This window comes from Zootoca vivipara, chromosome 11 (genome assembly GCF_965207765.1).
Source record: "Zootoca vivipara chromosome 11, rZooViv2.hap1.1, whole genome shotgun sequence".
In the NCBI taxonomy this organism is placed as follows: domain Eukaryota; kingdom Metazoa; phylum Chordata; class Lepidosauria; order Squamata; family Lacertidae; genus Zootoca; species Zootoca vivipara.
In genome coordinates, this window is record NC_142594.1 from 5,561,578 (window position 1) to 5,582,057 (window position 20,480).

Sequence of the window (20,480 nt, forward strand, 5' to 3'; positions counted from 1 at the left end):
TCGGACACATCACCTAACAGGATTAATATGGACTGGAGAGCATAAAGGGACAACTGCTGCTCATTTTGCGAGTACAGTACATGTTTCCCACTAGATTGGCAAACCAGCCTTAATCCTGGTCGTGGGTACCCGAAAGTAATCCCCGCATCTTATTTACTTTCGAGAAAATATGCGTAGGATTGGAGCGCCCCCCCCCCCACTCCCCAGCATCCTACGCACGTCTGTTCAGAATTAACGAGGAGGGCTGCACGGGATTGCAACCTGGGCGTCACGTGTGAACACGCTTGACAAGCCCTCCTCGCCTCTTCCGCTCGCCGCCCAATCTCTCTCCGGCTTGGCCACTGATGCGCCAGCTCCTCTGCCGCTGCAGCTTTAAGACACCTCCCTCCTGCTTCCCTTTGTCCCTCCTCTTTCTCTCTTGGAGCCGACCTCCATCTCTCATCTCCCTCGCTCTCTTTGCAGCTGGGCTCCGTGTAATTTCCCTCCTCTGCAGGATCCCTGCACCACCAGCCACCATGGCCGACATGAAGACAAGCGGCGTCTTTGCGAAAAATGTCCAGAAGAGACTCAGCAGAGCGCAGGAAAAGGTAAGCCGGTGAAAGGACCGAAGGGGATGCAGGTGTCTGCACGCCTGGGGGGGACCTTCTGCATCCACGGGGCTGCGGGGATAACTGGAAGGCTGTGGGGGCAACGGGGGGCGGGTGGGGAGAAGGTCCTTGCGGCAGTTTCTATGGGGGTGCAGAGAAACGTCCTCCGGGGAGGGGAAAGCGCCCCGCGGCTCCCGCTTGGAGCAGAGGCTCAGAACGCGCCTTTGCGCGCAGCTGCTTTGCTTCCTGTGCAAATGGCCTACGAGAGGCAAACCCCCTCCCCCGGTTCCACTATTAGGTTTCTCGATAGATGGATCTTGGACACAGCGATCTGGCGGAGCGCTGGCATGTGGGCAGTGATGTTTAATTCCACACACACAGACACGTACAGCTGAGGCCCCCGCCCCGCCGCCGCCTTAAAGGTGCGCTGAAAAAATATATCTCTGGAGCAGCTCCTGGCTGCTGTTCAATGTCTGCCTGGGTTGCTAACGGAGGGACTAAGGCACGTCCTTCCCGCAGAAGGTCAGGGGAATCCGAGGCCATCGTCCGCAAGGCAAGAAACGAGGGCTTTCTGGAAAGAGAGATGGAGAGAGCTGCGGTATTCTGGTGACACTGGGAGAGGCGAGCAGCAGCTCCCAGAGTCTGGCTTTCTGGCTAGTCTCGTGTGCCGTTTGCGGATTTGGGCCTGTTTGAAATGCGCCCTTTGAGGCACGTCCGCAACTGGCGAGTGGATTGTTGAATGGGGCTCTCCAATGCGCGTTTGGCTAATAAATGCCCAATAATGTTGGTTGTGGATTCAACCCTCCCCCCCCCCTGCGCGCGTGCGTCTCCGCTGGCAAGCTGCCAGTATCAGTGATGTTATGCAATATCCCTTGTCCCATTTAGTCATTATTCTCTTGAATGAAGTGCTCTGAGACGGACTGATGCAATGGCACAACTTATTTTCAGCCCAGTCGGTGCTGTTCTGTCACTGTGGATGAACCATGTATTGTTGACACCCAGGCTGGGACCCCACACAATGGCTGAGGCTGCGCTGATCTGCTTGGGACATGACTGGAGAGGGTCGTGAGTTTCATACATCGGCCAGTGTCCTTAGTTTGGCACAGGTGCTTGCGTCATGCATGTGTGCCAAGCTGCTCTGATAGGTGGTGCCGGCTTGAGAAATTTGGGGTCCCTTGGGCAAAGTGCCTTCAGTGGACACCCCAGAAGGAAGGACATGTGAACTGGGCATTCCCCCACACTGCCTCTGAGCTTCTGGTGGGACCCGCACTCTTGAGACCTCAAGCAGATGCCCGTCTTGGCCACTCTCTGGAGACAGACCTGCTGATGGTGGCTGGTGCAGAGGACAATATCACCTTGCACATTTTCATAAAGGTACCGCCTGGGTGAAGCCGGTTTGCAGTTACTGAGAGGGTTTTTACTCTCTTCCCATCTCTGTGAGAACATTCAGGGCCTCAAGCAGGATTTTCTGAGGCCCCGTAAAATTTTTCGTTAGGAGAAGAAAATTCTTAGGGCATATTGAGGGGAGCCTCTACAGTGTGTTTGGTTGTACCACCTCCCACCACCTCCCTGTTTGTGGCCTTGATAAAACCAAAGGGAGAATAAGCCCCTTGATAGCCTGCAGTGTAGAAGGAGGATTGCATCTGCAGAGCAGATCTATTCACAGACCGAAAGATTTGTCTGTTCCTCAGCCCCACCTCCATGCTTGCACACTTTCCATACTGTAAGAGGATTGTGTTTCTTTTAATAACCGCCCAAGCTCACCGTGAACTAATGTGATCTTCCTTGCCGCGCTCACTTGGAGAGCGGGGCAATCAATTGCTAAGGAGGCTGTCTCTAAAAATCACCTCTTTGGGTATTGCCAAAGGCCACCTTGTCCAATGTCCATGTCACTGGACTTTATAAGAGTCTCCTGCCAGCTCTTTGGTGAGCAGCAGCTAAACATTCAGAAACACACCTGCATTTCCAACTGATGAAAGATATTCCTCTGGGCACTGCTGGTCTGTATTGTCCTGTTTCCTGATGGTCTAGAATGTAAATCCTTCTTAATGTTCAAGTAAATGCCGGCAGGGACAAGTAGGAGATAGTTTGACTCAAAATGGAAGGTTCTAGGCTTCCATTTTGGATCTAGAAGGCCATCTTCTAGCCAAGTGGCGAGCAAAACACTTAGTTGCATGTAGTTTCATGTGCAGAGTGAGTATCAGCCAACCTACCTGCAATATCTTCCTGTGCAAGTCTCAGTGGAACAAATGGGTCTTGGATAAGAGTGCAGAGAGGGAAGATATCACAGTAGGTTTTGTCTTAAATGCCATTTAATAAATGGCACATGTATAAATGTGTTAGTTTGAATTTGTTGCCTTTCCCCTCTAGGAGTGAGTAACACTCACCTAAATATAGAAGACAAGTGAGACCTGTAACAAAATCTTGATGTGTGGTGTACTTTTGTCCTGTGTTATGGCCAGCCAGTTGTGCCCTTTTCCAGGATACTCTATTGAATACCCTCCTGCATTGTCCTCCCCACTCCACAACAGAGCCAACATTCCATGGCCACGGCCACTGAGCATGCTCAGTCGTCATCAGGCTGCTTTGGTTTTCTCCCTCCTTGGAATTTCTTGGCCTGGCGGCCTGGCCTACAGAGAAAGAGAGAAAGAGAAAGAGATGGTGGAATGAACTGGGCCCTTGAGATGGTATTTTGGGAAGTCACATTTTGAATGCTCTCTTGTGTTTATTAGCTCCCTGAAAATGGAAAGCCTTCTAGAACAGGGTGGGGATCTTCAAGCCCATGGGCCAAATGTGTCCAAACCTCTCTGTCCAGCCCTCAGGACCCTTCTCAGACCATGCAGCCTTTGTCAGCCCTGCGCTGTGTGTGTGTGTGTGTGTGTGTGTGTGTGTATGTGTGTGTCTGTGTAGAAACCTCTGACTGTTGCATGGCTGGACTGCAGCCTACAATACTACAATGGTAATAGTCAGATCTGCCGTATCCATGAGGCCAGGTGAGAAGACCACCTCAGGCAGAAGGATCCACAGGAACAGCAGATCTGGCCTCCAAGGAATACTTTGCCTGCTGCTGCTGCTGTTGTGGTGGCAGTGACAGCTGTGGCACTCTCCTTGGAGGTCAGATCTGCCGTCTCCTTGGCAACACTCCCCTCCGCTGCCTCTACAACGGCCTCTTGGCCAATAGGAGGCACTGCTGGTCTCTTCCCACCCTTGTTCCTGATGTCAATCTTCACTCACCCCTTCTTCCTTGGTGGAGTGGGGTGGGACACCATTTTGTGGTGCTCAAAAGTCTTAGTCCGGCCCTGGTAACAGTTTTCCACCTCTGATATAGAACCTCTCCTCCTTTGCTTGTTTCCTGTTTCCTGGGGTTTTGCCTTTTAAACAATGTAGGGCAGGGGTGAGGGATCTTTGCACCCCAGCAGGCCAGCTGTGGTTCCTCACCCCTTGCAGGCCACATTTGACAGAAGGGCGGGTGCCCACTTCAGCCCGACCATCTTTGCCCCACAGCAGAGCCCCTTTCAAAACACTATTTTGTGCAGTGCCTTGAAAGGGGCTGTTGAAGATCTGTCTGTCGGCTGGAGGCCAGGTGGCTGTGGCTTAGCTGAAACGGACTTGTGGGCCCAAAGAGGGAGGTCTGGAGGGTGAGCTGAAAGTTCCCCACCTCTCCATTGTAGAAGTTGTAATCTCACACCGGCAGCTTGAATTCAGTCTATTCTACTTCCTCATTCTGTATGTGTAGACCTGTGTGCTAAGACAGGGGAATTGGGGAAGGCCCATGGCTCAGTGGGAGAACACCTGTACAAGGTTCCAGCTTCCATCCCTGAAATCTTCAGACAGGGCTGAAAAAGACCTTGGCCTGAGACCCTGGAGAGGCAGATGGACCAATGGTCTGACTTGAAATAAGTTCGCTTGCTATGTTCCTGAAAGTCTGAATTAAAATTCCCAGGTACCTTGTACCTGGCCTTGGGAATATGGACTTTTCCTTTGGCTTCCAGCTTGGCCGGTGCCTAAAATCTAGAACTGGATCCTAAACAAATAAAAGCTGGAAATTTTGAAATCCTTTCCAAGCCCCATTGACCCCTCAGAGAAGTTGAGGTTCTTCCCCAGTTGAGCGCTTTGAGTCATCAATAGTGGGTTACACAGGTCCCCCCCCCCCGGACTATTAGTAAATCCCTCAAGGCAGCTGATCCCATCCTTGGACTGAAGTGCTCCAAGGCTGTGGGTTCAGAGTAATGGTTGAAAGCCCAATAATCATCTGTGCTTCATCGTGCGGCTGAATGGGCTGCTTTGCACACAGAAGGTCCCAAATTCAATCCCTGGCATCTCCAAGACTGAATCCCGGAAGAGCTCCTGCCAAATAGGCAGTTGGCCCGACACAGGACACAGAAACCTCTCACGTAGACAACTCATGCATTCTTCACCTGTGACATTTTGTGCGTCTTATGAGTTTATATTTTGTTTATTTATTTACAAGATGGCTTTTCCATCAGCAGAAGTCTTTGAAGTGGCACATAGCATGAAAAACAATAAAACCCAAACAACCACAACAATAAAGAAAGGTTTTAAAAAATAGCCTGCTGCACAAACCAGCGGAATATTTCAATAACTACAATATAGCCATGAATTGAGATCCAGGGTGGGAGAAAATCACTGTTGGATAGCTTTTTCCAACACTTTATTTCTGGCGGGGGTGAGCATGCAGGGGTACGCATACCGCGAAACATTTTGTGAATCTAATTCTGACCTCATTGAGGGGCAGTACTTCAATATGAGTAGGAAACTGAGAGCATCCCTAAAAAGCACTGGCTTTTTCTCCACAAGAGCAGGCCTGGCTCTAGGGGTAGACCCGGTGGTGCGGGGCGCCAGGGCGCCGGGCTGGCAGGAGGGCGCTGCGCGGCAAAGCCCACCCATCAGGGCGGGGGCGCCGGAGCGATCTCCGCGCCACGGGGCCAGGGCGCCCGACCGGCTTGAGACGACCTTGCACAAGAGAATACAGTTGCACAAGAGAATACAGTGGTACCTCTAGTTGTGGACACTATCCGTTCCGGGGTGCCGTTCGCACCCCGAAAAGTCTGCAACTAGAGCGGTGCTTCTGCGCAAGCACGGAGTGCGATAGAACACTTCTGCGCATGTGCGAAGCGCACAGAACGCTTCGAAACCCGGAAGTATACACTTCTGGGTTTGCTGTGTTCGCAAGACGAAAAGACAACCCGAGTATGACTGTATGTAAGAAAATCATGCACAAAGAGTCCTTTAAGTGTTTCCCTTGTTCTTCGGAACATTTATTAATGTCTTCCTCCTTTGCACCATTAATGCAATGCTTCAAGCTTATCCTTATGGCTGTTTCACAAGTGTCAAATGCCAAGTGCAGTATTTGGTGTGTGTGTGTGTGCTTTCATATTTCCATAGACTTGCAAATGATTAATACTGTGTGAATCCAAATAGGCCCTAGGTAGAAGGTACACTCCTTGGGGTTGTAGCGGGAAAGCTCAGTGACTCAGGATGTGGCAGCTGTGAAGAAGGTGAATGCCAGGCTAGGGATCATCAGGAATTGTATTGAAGCTAAAACAGCCAGTACCATATTGCCAGTATACAAATCTATGGTGTGTGTTAAGTTGTGGGTAGACATCTCAGACGACACAGTGATTTCTTCAAGAAGCTCTTTATTTGGAAGCTGGAACAGAGCAGAACAGAACAGAATGGCTCAGCCGGTCTGCTTTTATAGACAGCTGTAACACTGTAACAATCAACAATTCAAAATTCCCGCCTAAAGTAACTGACGAGGACCTGACTGAAAACTATATACACCAGGGGTCCCCAGACTATGGCCCGCGGGCCAGATGCGGCCAAATTGGCCTCCCAATCCGGCCCGCGATGATCCCCGCTGCCGCCGCCTGCTCTTACGGCGCACAGCACGGCGGCGCACTTCCAGATCGGGAAAAAGGCGCCGAAAATCGTTTGTGCGCATGCGTATGGGCCTCTCCCGACCCAGAAGAGGTCATTTCCGGTGCACTTCCGGGTCAGGGGAGGCCCATACGCATGTGCACAAACGATTTTCGCCGATTTTTCCAACCTGGAAGCGCACCACCACGCCAGTAAGTGTGTGTGCGCATGCGCACGGGCACGCACTCCCCCACCCTCTGGCCTGCTGCGCGCACACTCCCCTGCCGTCCGGCCTGCCGCGCGATTGGCGCAGCGGGCACCGGCCCAAAGCCGGGTAAGTCTGGGGACCCCTGATATACACCAATACATAACAGTGTGGCCACATGTGGAATACTTTGTGCAGTTCTGTTCACTTCACCTCATAAAGGATATTATAGTGTTGAAGAAGATGAAGAAAAGGGCAACCAAAATTATCAAAGGGAGGGAGCAACTTGCTAGGAGGAAAGGTTGCAACATTTGGGGCTTTTTAATACAGAAAAATGGCGAGTAAAGATAAAGATGTATGAAATAAAGTCTGGTGTTGAGAAGGTGAACAGAACCAAAATGGTGAATCATTCTTTGAGGATTGGAAACCTTTTGTAGAATACCTAAAGAACTATGATAGTTGCATGAAAACGCAAGCAGGGTTTGAAATACGAGAAGCAGTAGGAAGACATTAAGCCGAATAACTCAGGACGTACATGTTATGTTAAAATATGCAGCATTAGGGGGGGGAACAACATCATGGGGTGGGGGTGGGGTGTCAATGGATAAATTAAAGTGTGGATGGTCAAGTATTAGGGATGGTATGTATGTAAACTTTTGAAAACTAAATAAAATTTAAAAGAGAAAGTGGACACAAGAGAAACAGTTCTTCCTCTTTTCATGATATTAGGATATTTAATTAAGCTGAATATCGAAAGATTGAGGACAGGCAAAATAAAGTACTTCTTCATGCATCACATAGTTAAACTATGGAATTCTCTCACAGAAGATGCTGTGATGGCTTCAATAGATATGTGACAAATCAAACTGTCGGTGATGACAGGCTGTGATGGGTATGTTCTACCGCTGACAGCGGGAACTGCAAGAAGCAAGAATGATGTCGTCTTCAAGTCCTGCTTGCAGGCTTCCTTCCTGTAGGCCATGGGTAGGCAAACTAAGGCCTGTGAAGCCGGATCTGGCCCAATCGCCTTCTAAATCCGCCGGCAGATGGTCTGGGAATCAGCGTGTTTTTACATGAGTAGAATGTGTCCTTTTATTTAAAATGCATCTCTGGGTTATTTGTGGGGCATAGGAATTCGTTCTCCCTCACCCCCAAATATAGTCCGGCCCCCCACAAGGTCTGAGGGACAGTGGACCGGCCCCCTGCTGAAAAAGTTTGCTGACCCCTGCTGTAGGCCTCTGGCTGGCCAGGATGAGAGCAGGATTCTAGACTAGGTAGGCCTTTGATCTGATCCAGCAGGACTCTTTTTTATGCGGGTGCTCTACAAGTAGGGTGCCACCGCAGAGAACGCTGCCCCCAACAGTGGGATGCAGAAAAGAGCCACCTCTGAAGATCTTGGGGCCATCTGTCTGAAATTAAGGCCATATGTTCATTACTTACTTAATGAGGCACTGTAATGAACTGCTGTTCGTTATCCACTTTATTTCTCAATTTCTACATCACATTTATATGTGGACATACATGGATCGAACAACATCTAAATATCAGTTAATTGACTTTGATAGCAGGTATTAAGATATTTGTAGTGCAATTCTGTTCATGTCTACTCAATAGTAAGCCTGGTTGTTTTCAGTGGGGCTTAATCCCAGCTAAGTATGTCTAGGATTACAGCTTTAACTTCTTGTTTTGTGAGTTTATGTAAGGGGGAGTGCTTTGTGTTTCTCCGTTTCTGTTATTTATTATTACTTGTGAGCCACTTTTCCATAAAGTTGTACCTAAAGCAGCTAATGGTGCTCAGAAAGTAAAACACAACAACACATACGGTATCAAAACATGGGCTGGAGGTGAAGGCAACTAAATTAGTTACCATCACCTCCAACAGCTAGATGACTGAGACTTGCCTGGGAATGGGTCTTCCTAACCTGCCTGACCATAAAGAAGGCTGATCGCCGAAGAATTGATGCTTTTGAATTCTGGTGCTGGAGGAGACTCTTGAGTGTCCCATGGACTGCAAGAAGATCAAACCTATCCATTCTGAAGGAAATCAACCCTGAGTGCTCACTGGAAGGACAGATCCTGAAGCTGAGGCTCCAATACTTTGGCCACCTCATGAGAAGAGAAGAATCCCTGGAAAAGACCCTGATGTTGGGAAAGATTGAGGGCACTAGGAGAAGGGGACGACAGAGGACAAGATGGTTGGACAGTGTTCTCGAAGCTACGAACATGAGTTTGACCAAACTGCGGGAGGCAGTGGAAGACAGGAGTGCCTGGCGTGCTATGGTCCATGGGGTCATGAAGAGTCGGACATGACTAAACGACTAAACAAACCTGCCTGAAATTTTCAGTTGGCCCATTTGCTCTCTTTGCTGTCCAGGCACTCATTGCAGCAAAGGGATAACAGGAGCACAAGAGCTATCAAGCTCAGTTGGCATGCTGTTTATGAGGTGAGAATTCCAATATCCTCATCACGCCACCTGCAGCAAGTGAAGAGGGCCCCTGTTCCTTCATCCATCTCCAGACGTGACTCCCGAGAGCACCCTTCACTGCCACTGTTTACTGCACACCTGCAGTGTCTGCCAAAAGGACCATCTATGGCTGTGCTATTATAGTTGCAGGGTGGTATCTTCACTGAACAGGGCCAGTAGAATGGTTCACATGAGGAGTTGCTCTGCAATATTAGAGAGCAAGGTGAGAAGTCAGTCTATATTTTGTGAGTTTTCCTCCCCAGCCTCCAGCTGTGTTGTTGAGGGCAACTTGTGAGTTTTGGTATCCTTGATGATTGGCAACTGTGGGAGGGAACTTTGTAGGGTAAAGTATATAGGGAAAGGTTCAGGTGGGGTCTGGGGAACTTGCCACAGAGACAGTGACGCCATCTTCTGAAGAACGTTGAGGGGGCCTGCCGCCACATCCTCACGATATGGAATAGTCCCATGTGTTTACCTTGATTAAAATTTCTTCTAAATCATGTTTGGAGCCCCATAGAGCCTTGTTTACCACGTCTTTTTATTTGCTCATTAAGATTATTGTGAGAAACTTCCATTTTCTTCAGTAGTAACCAGTTGCGTTCCCAAAGAGCATAATGCTCATTTTTTAAACGATATTGTGCAATTATCCACGGGAAGCAGTAGTTGCAGATTCTTTACTTTTGTGTTAAACTACATGAGTCTTGGAGAGATTACTGACCCCTTCTGTGCTTGGTATAAAGAGAGGCTCTTATAATTACCTGCCTCCCAAATATAAAAACCATGTTAATTTTGACAAAAATGAAGGAGTGTGTTTCACAAGCAGTTGGGTATGTCAGTTGGATATTTAGTAAGCAATATAAGATGCCAAGTGAAAATTCTATGGTATGTCAATCTGATTTTTCAGTGTGTGTTCTCTAGCTTGCGTTACATGATTATTTTACCTGTATTTATCACATTTGTATCCTGTCACTTCCACCAGGAAGATCTCAGGGTAGTGTATATGGGGGCATCTTACTCTTTCCTGAGTATGAGCCGCGGATTAGGTGAGGCAGTGTAAGAGTGTCTTGCATAAAGCAACTTAATAAGATTTCTGGGTAAGAGGAGGCACAGATCCAGCTCCGTGTCAGCATAGATCACACTCCAGTGTCAACATAGAGGCCTGGTTTGCATGTCCCACTATGCCAAACCACTGCTTATTGTGAATGTGTGAGCATGCAGCCTCCCTGAAGGAGATCCCGGTTGCTTCTCCCCTCCCTGATTGTTTTACTACTGCACCATGCTGAGCTAAGCCATAGTTTGGTTTAACACATTTTCTAAATCTGGACTCATGGTTTAGCTCTCTCTAGACCAGGCATCCCCAAACTGCGGCCCTCCAGATGTTTTGGCCTACGACTCCCATGATCCCTAGCTAACAGGACCAATGGTCAGGGATGATGGGAATTGTAGCCCAAAACATCTGGAGGGCCAAAGTTTGGGGATGCCTGCTCTAGACTAACACTGAGCTGAAACAAGGGACTTGGCTACACAGGTGCAAATAAAACATTGTAAAGTGCAATATACAAATGCGGCACTAGATGGCGACAGTGAGTGATGCAAAATTCAAAGTATTTTTCAAAAACTTTTTTTTAAAAGTGTTTTTGCAGCGTTTTTTTATGTGTGTGTAGATTTCGTTAAGGTTTGCCCTATAGTGTAAAGCTCACGGTTTGTCAAGGAGAGCTAAACCGTCAGCCTGGGTTTGGATGCCATGCTAACCTGAGCTATGGCTTGCCATAGCGCAGCAGCCAAACAGTTGGACATGTGTTCTCCTTTCCTGGAGCCTCTGCACACACACACACACACACACACACACACACACACACACACACATTTGCACTAAGTTGTGATCTGGCTTAGCATGCAGGTGACCAACCTCAGACCCTGAGACCAAATGTGGTCCATGAGACTCTAACCTAGGCAATGCCTTTCCCATACCACAGCCAATGGGAAATAGTTTTTCTCACTTTGCAGGACTGATGGGGATGATGATGATTAAAATTTATATACTGCCCTTCATCAAAGGGTGCTTCACAGAATAAAATACAAGATAAAACACAAGTACTGTAAGTAATTAAACTAAAACAACAAAGCAATAACACCCCCAGACACATTTAAAAGGCTGTAGGACAGGCATAGGCAAACTCGGCCCTCCAGATGTTTTGGGACTACAACTCCCATCATCCCTAGCTAACAGGACCAGTGGTCAGGGATGATAGGAGTTGTAGTCCCAAAACATCTGGAGGGCTGAGTTTGCCTATGCCTGCCATAGGATGTTAACCAGTCAAAGGTCTGATTGAAGAGGAACATATTTGCCTGGCGCCTAAAAATATATAATGAAGGCACCAGGTCAACCTCCCTGGGGAGAGCACTCCACAAACAGGGAGCCACTACGGATAAGGCCCATTCTCGAGGTTCCGGTTTCCGCCTGCAGGAATGGCGGACCTGTTTTCCATCTCTCTGACCTTCGTAAGGAATTTGGCGGTTGCTAGGGGAGTAAATGGCAACCCCCTACCCTCTCCGGGGGTTACGGAGAGGGGCCGCTGGCCCGCGATGCCCCCAGACCCACTCCGACTGTTTTTGGAGTGGGGGGAGCTTGGGCTGAGCACTTACGACGGCCAGGACTCCCGGACGCTAATCTGCATGGCGGGGATTTCCATGGTTAAAGAAGATAATTAGGCTTAAATCTATGGACATACTTCAGAAGGAGGGGAAGAAGCGCTGTTTACTGCTGAGAATTTTATGCTGCTGAGCGAGAGGAGTCAAAGAATGTACGGCATCTGGAAGAAGGATTGATGGGGACGGAGCGATAAGGGAAGCAAGTTTTTATTTTTTCTTCATATTGTTGCCTCGTATCTTCCCGGACGCGATGTCCTGGCTTGTTTGGAGTGAAAGAGAAGCAAAAGACTGTGTGAGTTGAACTCTATAGCTGTTGTTACTGAGCATATTTCTTAAAGATGTGAAGTTGCCGATGAGAAAAGCCCCCCCCTAGTCAGACGGAAGGAGTTCTGGACGCGTTCGGAGGATTTATGAGCTGTGACGCACTTTAAATTGGAGCAGCGACCTGAAGCTAAGTTCAGCTATAGGGCAAGGAGATCCATTAATTTACCAAGAGTTCATGGTTGGATGTTTGGGTCTCCTGCCTGAAAAAGCTGTAAATTCTATAAAGATAAATAAATCGTAAATCTTCATGGTTATGAGAGAAAATGAAAGTGATTTGAGCCTTTTAAGATGGCGCTGCTACTCCGTCGCAACAGGGAGCTCCACTAAGAAGATTTATGGGGAGGCTGGACTGATTAACTCACACAGGAGAAAGAACATCTGTGAAACTTCGTTTGACATTTATCTCAGCAGCTGGAACAATCGGATGAAAGTGGAAAACATCTAGGTGACTGTAAGGGGAAGATTTGGAATATTATGAGCTTGGAGGACGATTTGAACTTTAGAAATAAGACGGCAGTGGACAGTTGCGAGGAATTCCCAATTTCTTGAAGCATGGGAACCCAAAAATAAATTATTTAGATGATTTGGCATAACATTCGGTTTGATTGATATATATATGTGTATAATTTGAAATATTGAAATGTGATATAATTGGTTTTAATTGGAAAATTAATAAAAATATTTTTTTAAAAAAAGGATAAGGCCCATTCTCATGTTGCCACCCTCCAGACCTCACACGGAGAAGGCAAATGAAGAAGTGCCTCAGGTGATGAACACAAAGTCTAAGGTGGTTTGTATGGGCAGAGGCTGTCCTTGAGGTATTGTAGCCCTGAGCTGTTAAAGGCTTTATATGTCAAACCCAGCACTTTGAGCTTGGCCTGGAAGCTAATTGGCAGCCTGTGTAGTTGGGCCAGGATCATTGTAATATGCTCAGACTGTCTGGCCCCGGTGAGCAATGATTCAGCAGCTACTAAGCTGTAATGAAGCTTTCTTTTCTGTATCAGCATCAACTGTGAGCCTGTGACTTATAGCACTGTAGGGTGCAGTGACTCAACCTGTGCTAAAGTTGGTACTGCTTTTGCATATGAATATGTGTAGCAAACCCAGGTGGCACTGTGGGTTAAACCACAGAGTCTAGGGCTTGCTGATCAGAAGGTCAGCGGTTCGAATCCCTGCAATGGGGTGAGCTCCCATTGCTCAGTCCCAGCTCCTGCCCACCTAGCAGTTCGAAAGCACATCAGAGTGCAAGTAGATAAATAGGGGGGAAGGTAAACAGCGTTTCCGTGCGCTGCTCTGGTTCGCCAGAAGCAGCTTTGTCATGCTGGCCGGAAGCTGTCTGCGGACAAACGCCGGCTTCCTCAGCCTATAGAGCGAGATGAGCGCCGCAACCCCAGAGTCGGACACGACTGGACCTGATGGTCGGGGCCCCTTTACATGTGTGTAGCAAAAAAACCCTTCAACATAGCTTATAAACATTATGTGCTGCACAGTGCCAACAACTTTCATTAGTTGACTTTGGTCCCCAAAATGAGGCCAATGGGGACAGGACTGGTATTTGGCAGGAGTAAATCAATGTTGGCTTTTGGGACTGGGGGAAGCTTCTATCTATTAGACAGCAGCTGCCAATCACTGTTGACAGTGTTGGATTGGACTATTGGTACCCATATTTCTGAATGACTTTCAGGTGTATTTCCAAGAGGGTGCACCCTTTTGCCATTTTCTGCTTCCCACTGCTGCACCAAAAGCTGGGCCATGCAAACCCCTTTTCTTCTACGTAGCTGACCTCCCAACCTGAGGTTGTCCTGGGGAGCTGGGGCTGGGGGAAAGCAGAAATGATTGCACTCGCTTTAATTTTCTATTACGCCATGCCCTCGCAGCACTTTCTCAAAATTCAAAATGTGCTTGCTGGTCCAAAAAGTCTAGCAACCCCTGATGTAACTGTCCAAGTATTTTGGAAATATTCCTTAGCAGAGATGTTTCTGTACTGAAGGAAATGGAAATGGTTTGTGATCAGAGTTAGTATTATGAATGAAGTTGATAAGGGTACTGTAAAATGTGATTAATAAAATGTCAACGCTTTTACATCTTTCCCAGATGAATACTTCATAGCAAAGGGGGATAAAACTTGAGAGTGCCACAAGGATCAAAGTTTCCGCCCTTTGGGCTGGTGCAATTTAGCATGGCAGTCAGATGGCTAAACAGTCGTCTGGCCTAGTGAGATGTTAATGGCGTATGTGCTGGAGATTATTGTTTCCAAACTTACAGTTTTTCATTGTGTATAATATAGAATGGTTGTACAGAATGGTTTTCTTGTAGCAGAAAACCATTATAGATAAAGATTGGGCGAGGCTTTTTGGAACCCACTTTGTTGAATGCCATGACGGGGAGGCCTTGTGCTCTCTGGTGGGAGATACCAATGTTCGCCTGCACACAGAAAATGTAAGGTCCTTGGATAACTAAAATGAGTATTATTTGGGGTGTTTCCTCCCCAGTTTATACCCTGTTATGCTTTTTCTTCAAGATCACTCTGAGCACTGGGTTATTGTAAGTCTCTAATCCACCCGTAAGCTATATCCTTGCTTGGTTCTAACGCCACTTGACTATTGTATTCAGAAAGAGGGAATCTGGTTGACTTTGCCCCAAATGGTCATTGCCATCCCTCTCCTCTCTAGGGATGCTCCACTGTTACCACCACCAACCCAAGGGTTGGGGGAAAGTAAAGGAGGGCACCAATTAGGACTTCACTGAGTTCTTTGTGAGACCCATCCTGGGTTCTGTTTCTTGGTCACACGTGAGTGTGACAGAAAGTTATGAAATGGTTTTTCAACATCCAATATAATTATTCGATATTTAAGCTTCAGATATGATATGTGCACAATCTTCTGCTCTAATAGGGAACTTAGAAAGCTGTCTTATACCAGATCAAACCCAGTATCGTCTATTCTGACATAACTTTCTAGGGCCTCGCGTAGAGATTGCTTCCATCTCCTGGATATTTTTAACTGGTGATGCCACACTGAGCCAGGGGCTTCTTGTAAGCAAAGCATGTGACCTAACGCTAATTTGGGGTCTCTCTCCATGTTTTGCACATTGAGATCACACAAGGTGTCAATTTAATGACAAAACGTCATTTGAACTTTGAGGCGTAGTTTATACATTGAATGCTTTGCTAAAGTCCTCCCTTTGCTGAAAAGAGAAGAAATCAAAGGAGCAGCCGAACACCAGGCGTACTGCAGGCAGCAAATGGGGGGAGGGGCGAGTGAGCGAGATTAAATGCAGCAGCAGCAACAGACAGCCTGAAACGGATGCATTAAGTCCTGTGGATGTGTGCGTGGGTGTCTGGTTGGGGAAGAGCGAGCCGCGGGATGAGGCGAGTGGATCTGCATGCAGTCCTTGTAAATATTTTAGCAGAAAGCCTGGCCATAGGCATTTCCCCTCAACGGTTTTGCAGTGAAGGGACAGCTATTTTGGCACAGAGGCCGTCCGTTTTGAGTACCTTGTGGCATCAGCAAAATGTACGTCTGCTGATGAGCAAAATGTGCAGCGTGAGCCGTTGTCATTCCTTAATTAATGGGAAAAGCAAAGGTCACAGAGGATCTTTTTAGCCAGAGGGTGTTTTCCTCCAGCTGCTATAAATCAGAGCGCACCATACAGGACCGCAGGCACTTCTTACAAACCCACTTTGAACAACTGGCTTTTTATTGTTGTCAGTAGCCAGGAAAGCCTGATGTTCATTTGAGGGAACAAAGCCTAGTCTTTATGGACACAGAGGTTCAATTAGAAAGTATGATGGTTCTATGTGCAAGAACTTGGGAAAGGAGAAGGAAAATTAAAAGTGGGTGAAGCCCATATTATTGTATCGATATGTTTTGAGGGGGCACTTGAGGATTTGCATATGAAGGATTACTAAGAACATACTTATCAGCTATGGCCTGGCATCTCCTATGCAAATCATGACGTTACTGGAATTCAAAAGTTATCAAGGACCCTTTACTCTGAGCTGGTGTTTGTCATCTGGAAAACACTTGACCGTTCTCCAGTCCAGACACAGTTGCTTTGCCCTCTCTTTTGGATGTTGACGGGTTGACCCTAGTCTCTTATTAGACATTCTTGGTCCTCTTATTTTGGTTCACTTCCTGAATAGCTCTTTGTGTCTTCCTTTGGATATTTACCATCTCAACTTTGCTGGCTGTTACTTAAGTTAGATACAGTAGCTCCTTAGTTGTCTGGATGATGCCTGGTGAAGAGATTTGGTCCTACATTCTTCTTCATAGGGAACAGATGTCTTTACTGTGCTTGCTTGTTTACTCTCTTTTGTGGGACAAATCTCTCCCTCTTTCATACATACCTTGGCAGACATTTTCTTCCTCTGAGTCCTAGAAACATCAGCATGACCCCACCAAGATCAAGTAGCTGTCCTGTGGGGCATGAAAGAGAGACAAGCTGCAGCAACTACTCCCAGAATCCCAATTGAGTGTCTTTCTGCATCAGGGATGAGGCTGAGACTACCAGTTCCAGAATCACTGGACAGAAAACTTTGCTATTTGCATTATTCCCACCAGGGAGAATATTATCAAAGGGCCTCCCTGCACCCATGCAGGAATGATGCAATAGTTTTCTTTTTTCCACTGGGGATTTTGGGACAGGTAGTCCCAATCCCATCCCAGTCAGGGAAAGATATCCTGCTGGGACGCTGCTGGGACTCTGCTGGGACAGCTTTGAGGGTTGAAGAAGGGGCAATGTTGCTTCGTTGGCAAAATCTGCCTTCTGTCTCTGGCACTCTGTAGTCTGGTCCTCATTGACTGGAAATTTGCTGAGCTCATTACTCTGCAAGTTGTACGCAAGCAGCCCCTCCACACATAACTTGCCTGTGTTGGGCGTTTGGCTACTCCGAAAAATAATGGCACTTTTGCCTCTTGGTTAGTGCATCCTCTAGGCAGGACTGGCTAATCCGTGGTCCTTCAGATGTAGTTGGGCTACAACTCAACACACCTCTGGCCATTGATTTTGTTGGCCATACTCCGATTCTTCCATACAAAGGGCGGCAAGTATGTACCAGCAGCTCTAAAAGTATTCAATGCAAAAACTGTCCCCCAAATCCTGTACGCAGCAAATGTCTGGCAGAATGGGGACCTGCCTAAGCTAGATGGCTTCCAAGCACAATTTATTCGATCCTTGCTTCAGGTGCCCAATTGTGTGCGAAATTCCATACTCCTGCTAGAAACGGGTGAATGCCCAATTTCAACAAAGGCATGGTGGGCTGCACTAAAACATTGGCTCAAGATTGTAGTATTTGAACTTGGGGAGGGACTGTATAAATACCTGAACAATGAGGAATACATCAGCCAATGGCAGAAAACCATGGCGAGAAAAGCCACTGCTTTAGGTCTGTCACCCACCCAACTCTATTGCCTGGGATATGAAGGTGCCCTAAAGACCTTAAAGCAAAGACTTTGGGATAATTCACACAGTGATCTACGACATCAATCACTTGCGATCTGCAGTCCATTGGCAGTAGGAGTACAATATGGGCATGTCTTTAAGCCAGCAGCCTATATTCAAAACTTGACAGTGCCAAACTACCGAAGGCTGTTCACAAAAGCAAGACAGAATGTTTTCCCCTCTGCAGTGCTGGAGGGCAGGATGAGAGGAGTACCCTACCAGGAAAGACTGTGCTCGTGCACCCATGATGTAGATTCCATAAAACACATTGTGCTGCACTGTGGGAAGTTTGAGCAAGCCACGGCTGAAGTGATTTCACCCCTGCTAGCCTTGCTCCCAGGAAAATCAGAGGATTTCTATATCAGGTTCCTATTGGAAGACCGGTCAAATGCCAGAACACTAGCAGTGGCAAAGTTTTTATCGGTGGTCACAAGAACTAATGTTTCCTATTCCGAATTTGAGTAAGATGTCTGAGTGGTTTGAGGGCGGGGTGTCTCAGCTGTGTATCGCTTGGTAACGAATTGATGGGTCTATGGACCGTAATAAAGATTGTTATTGATTTTGTTGGTTGGGGCTGCTGGAATTGGAGTCTAATAATATCTGAAGGGCTGTATATTAAGCACCCCTGTTTACCCCTAGGAAGTTATTCTCTCAAGCATCTTTGCTGTCTGAAGGAATGATTCTCTGCCTTTGCTAAACCCAGAGCAGAAGGAGAGGGAGGGAGGCTGCTTCTTAGCAGACTGTACATTTACCAGGAAAAACATCATCTTCCTCACCACTATTGCTCCACTCAAAGTAGTCATCTGGGCTGGGCATGGCTGGTGACAAGAGACTATGACCCACCAGGCTGTTGTGATACAGTGAGGGGGGAAACGTATTTGATCCCCTGCTAAATTTGCCTGTTTGCCCTCTGCACACATCTCAGGAGGTATTTTGTCCCACTCCTCCTTGCAGATCCTCTCCAAGTCTTCGAGGCTGATGTGTAGCTACTCGAACCTTCAGCTCCCTCCACAGATTTTTGATTTTTAGCTAGATTTTTAGCACTCCAGGACCTTAATGTGCTTCTTCTTGAGCCACTCCTTTGTTGCCTTGGCCATGTGTTTTGGGTCATTGTCATGCTGGAATACCCATCCTCGACCCATTTTCAATGCCCTGGCTGAGGGAAGGAGTTGCGTTGATGCCAAAGAGCTCGATTTTGGTCTCATCTGACCACAACACTTTCACCCAGTTCTCCTCTGGGTCATTGGCAAACTGTGCATTGGCAAACTGCAGACAGGCCTGTACATGTGCTGTCTTGAGCAAGGGGACTTGCGGGCTCTGCAAGATCTCAGTCCTTCATGGTGTAGTGTGTTACCAACTGTTTTCATGGTGACTATGGTCCCAGCTGCCCTGAGATCATTGACAAGTTCTCCCTGTGTAGTTCTGGGCTGCTTCATCACTGTTCTCCTGATCATTGCAACTCCACAAGATGAGATGGAGCCCCAGACCGAGGGAGGTTGACAGTTATTTTGTGTTTCTTCCATTTGTGAATTATTGCACCAACTGTTGTCACCTTCTCACCAAGCTGCTTGGCAATAGTCTTGAAGCCCAGTCCAGCCTTGTGCAGGTCTACAATCTTGTCCCTGACATCCTTGGACAGCTCTTTGGTCTTGGTCATGGTGGCTACTTTGGAATCTGCTGGATTGATCGCTTCTGTCGACAGGTGTCTTTTGTACAGGTACGGTAATGAGCTGGGGTTACAGGTAAGACCTCTCCCTTACAGCAGGTGCTTCCAATCTCAGCTCCTTACATACAATGAAGATACCAGGTAGCCTGACATCTATACTTATTTCACTCATTATAATGCACATTCATCTCTGACTTTTGTCTTCTGGGTTTCTGGTGTTTTTCCCTGTTGTTATTCTGCCTCTCTCAGCTACAATAAACCTACCATTGAAATTATGGACTGGTCATTTCTTTGTCAGAGGGCAAATGGGCAAATTTAGCAGGGGGTCAAATACCCCCTCACTGTAGGTTCTTTCTTGAGACTGCAATGTGTAAGCTAGGGAAGAAGAGAAAGCAAGTTCTGAACATTTATAACACAACTTGTATTCTGAATTGTAGTCTCTGTTTGAGACGCTGATTAGGATGCTTTTGCCGTAGCTGGTTCCCTTCAGCAAAGGTCCATAACCATCCTCCTATAGGTGTGTCTCCAGTCCAAGCGCTTGTTTACTTGTGGAGCACCTCGACACAGAAGCAGCATGGCCTCGTCCTCCAAGCCAATGGAGGGCAATGATAGCAACTGCAGCCATTGGAGCATGGAGCATCATCACTTACCCCAGGCTTGCCATACGTCAGGAAAATTCCTTGACATGTCCTGGGTGTAAAAATGGCATTGGGGGGGAATTTTGCAGAATTGGCAAAATGTCAGGGATGTACGACAAGACAACGGGAGAAGCAGCGGAAACAGCTCAAAAAGCTTAAAAGTACTCTTTTGGGGGTAGGTTTCCAAAAAAGAAAGCTCAACAACATTGCGGGTGCTAGGAATTTTCCTTTTTGAAATGTGGCAACCCTACTCACCCAATCTCTCACTCCCCTGCAATGTCTTCACTGGCCAGTCTTTATGTAAGGTCTTATGTAATAGGAGATCATTGCTGCAAAAAAGGTGAAGGAAAGGAAAAAACTCTGCATTTAAAACTGCACTGCCATATTTTTAAGGCACATATTTGATTTACAGTGGATTAATGTACTCAGATGGGCTGTCTAATCCAGAAAGATCAGGTTGGACCAGACAAGATGACCTACGTCACCCAACATCGTACTCTTCTGGAAAGTGGACTAAAATATTTTAGCTATATTTTCTTTTAATCAGGAGGCCAGCTAAGGAGCAAACATCTTAACACAGCTATTTGTGCATGATAGTAGTGTATATATAGCAACAATCAG

The 20,480-nt window shown here is 47.2% G+C and overlaps 1 protein-coding gene across 3 annotated transcripts in view; it reads left to right on the top strand.

The window, feature by feature from the left end:
* The first annotated feature begins 219 nt into the window (after positions 1–219).
* The window catches only part of LOC118091813 (amphiphysin), an 88,014-nt gene continuing 67,753 nt past the window's right edge, over positions 220–20,480 (top strand). For 2 of the 3 annotated variants that reach the window (XM_035129246.3, XM_088654140.1), the window contains exon 1: positions 414–587. In XM_035129246.3, the coding sequence (XP_034985137.3) occupies positions 516–587 (72 nt within the window). In that variant the 5' untranslated portion in view covers positions 414–515. Of the gene's footprint in view, positions 588–20,480 lie in introns of all 3 variants that reach the window. The other variant, XM_088654139.1, reaches the window with a different exon arrangement.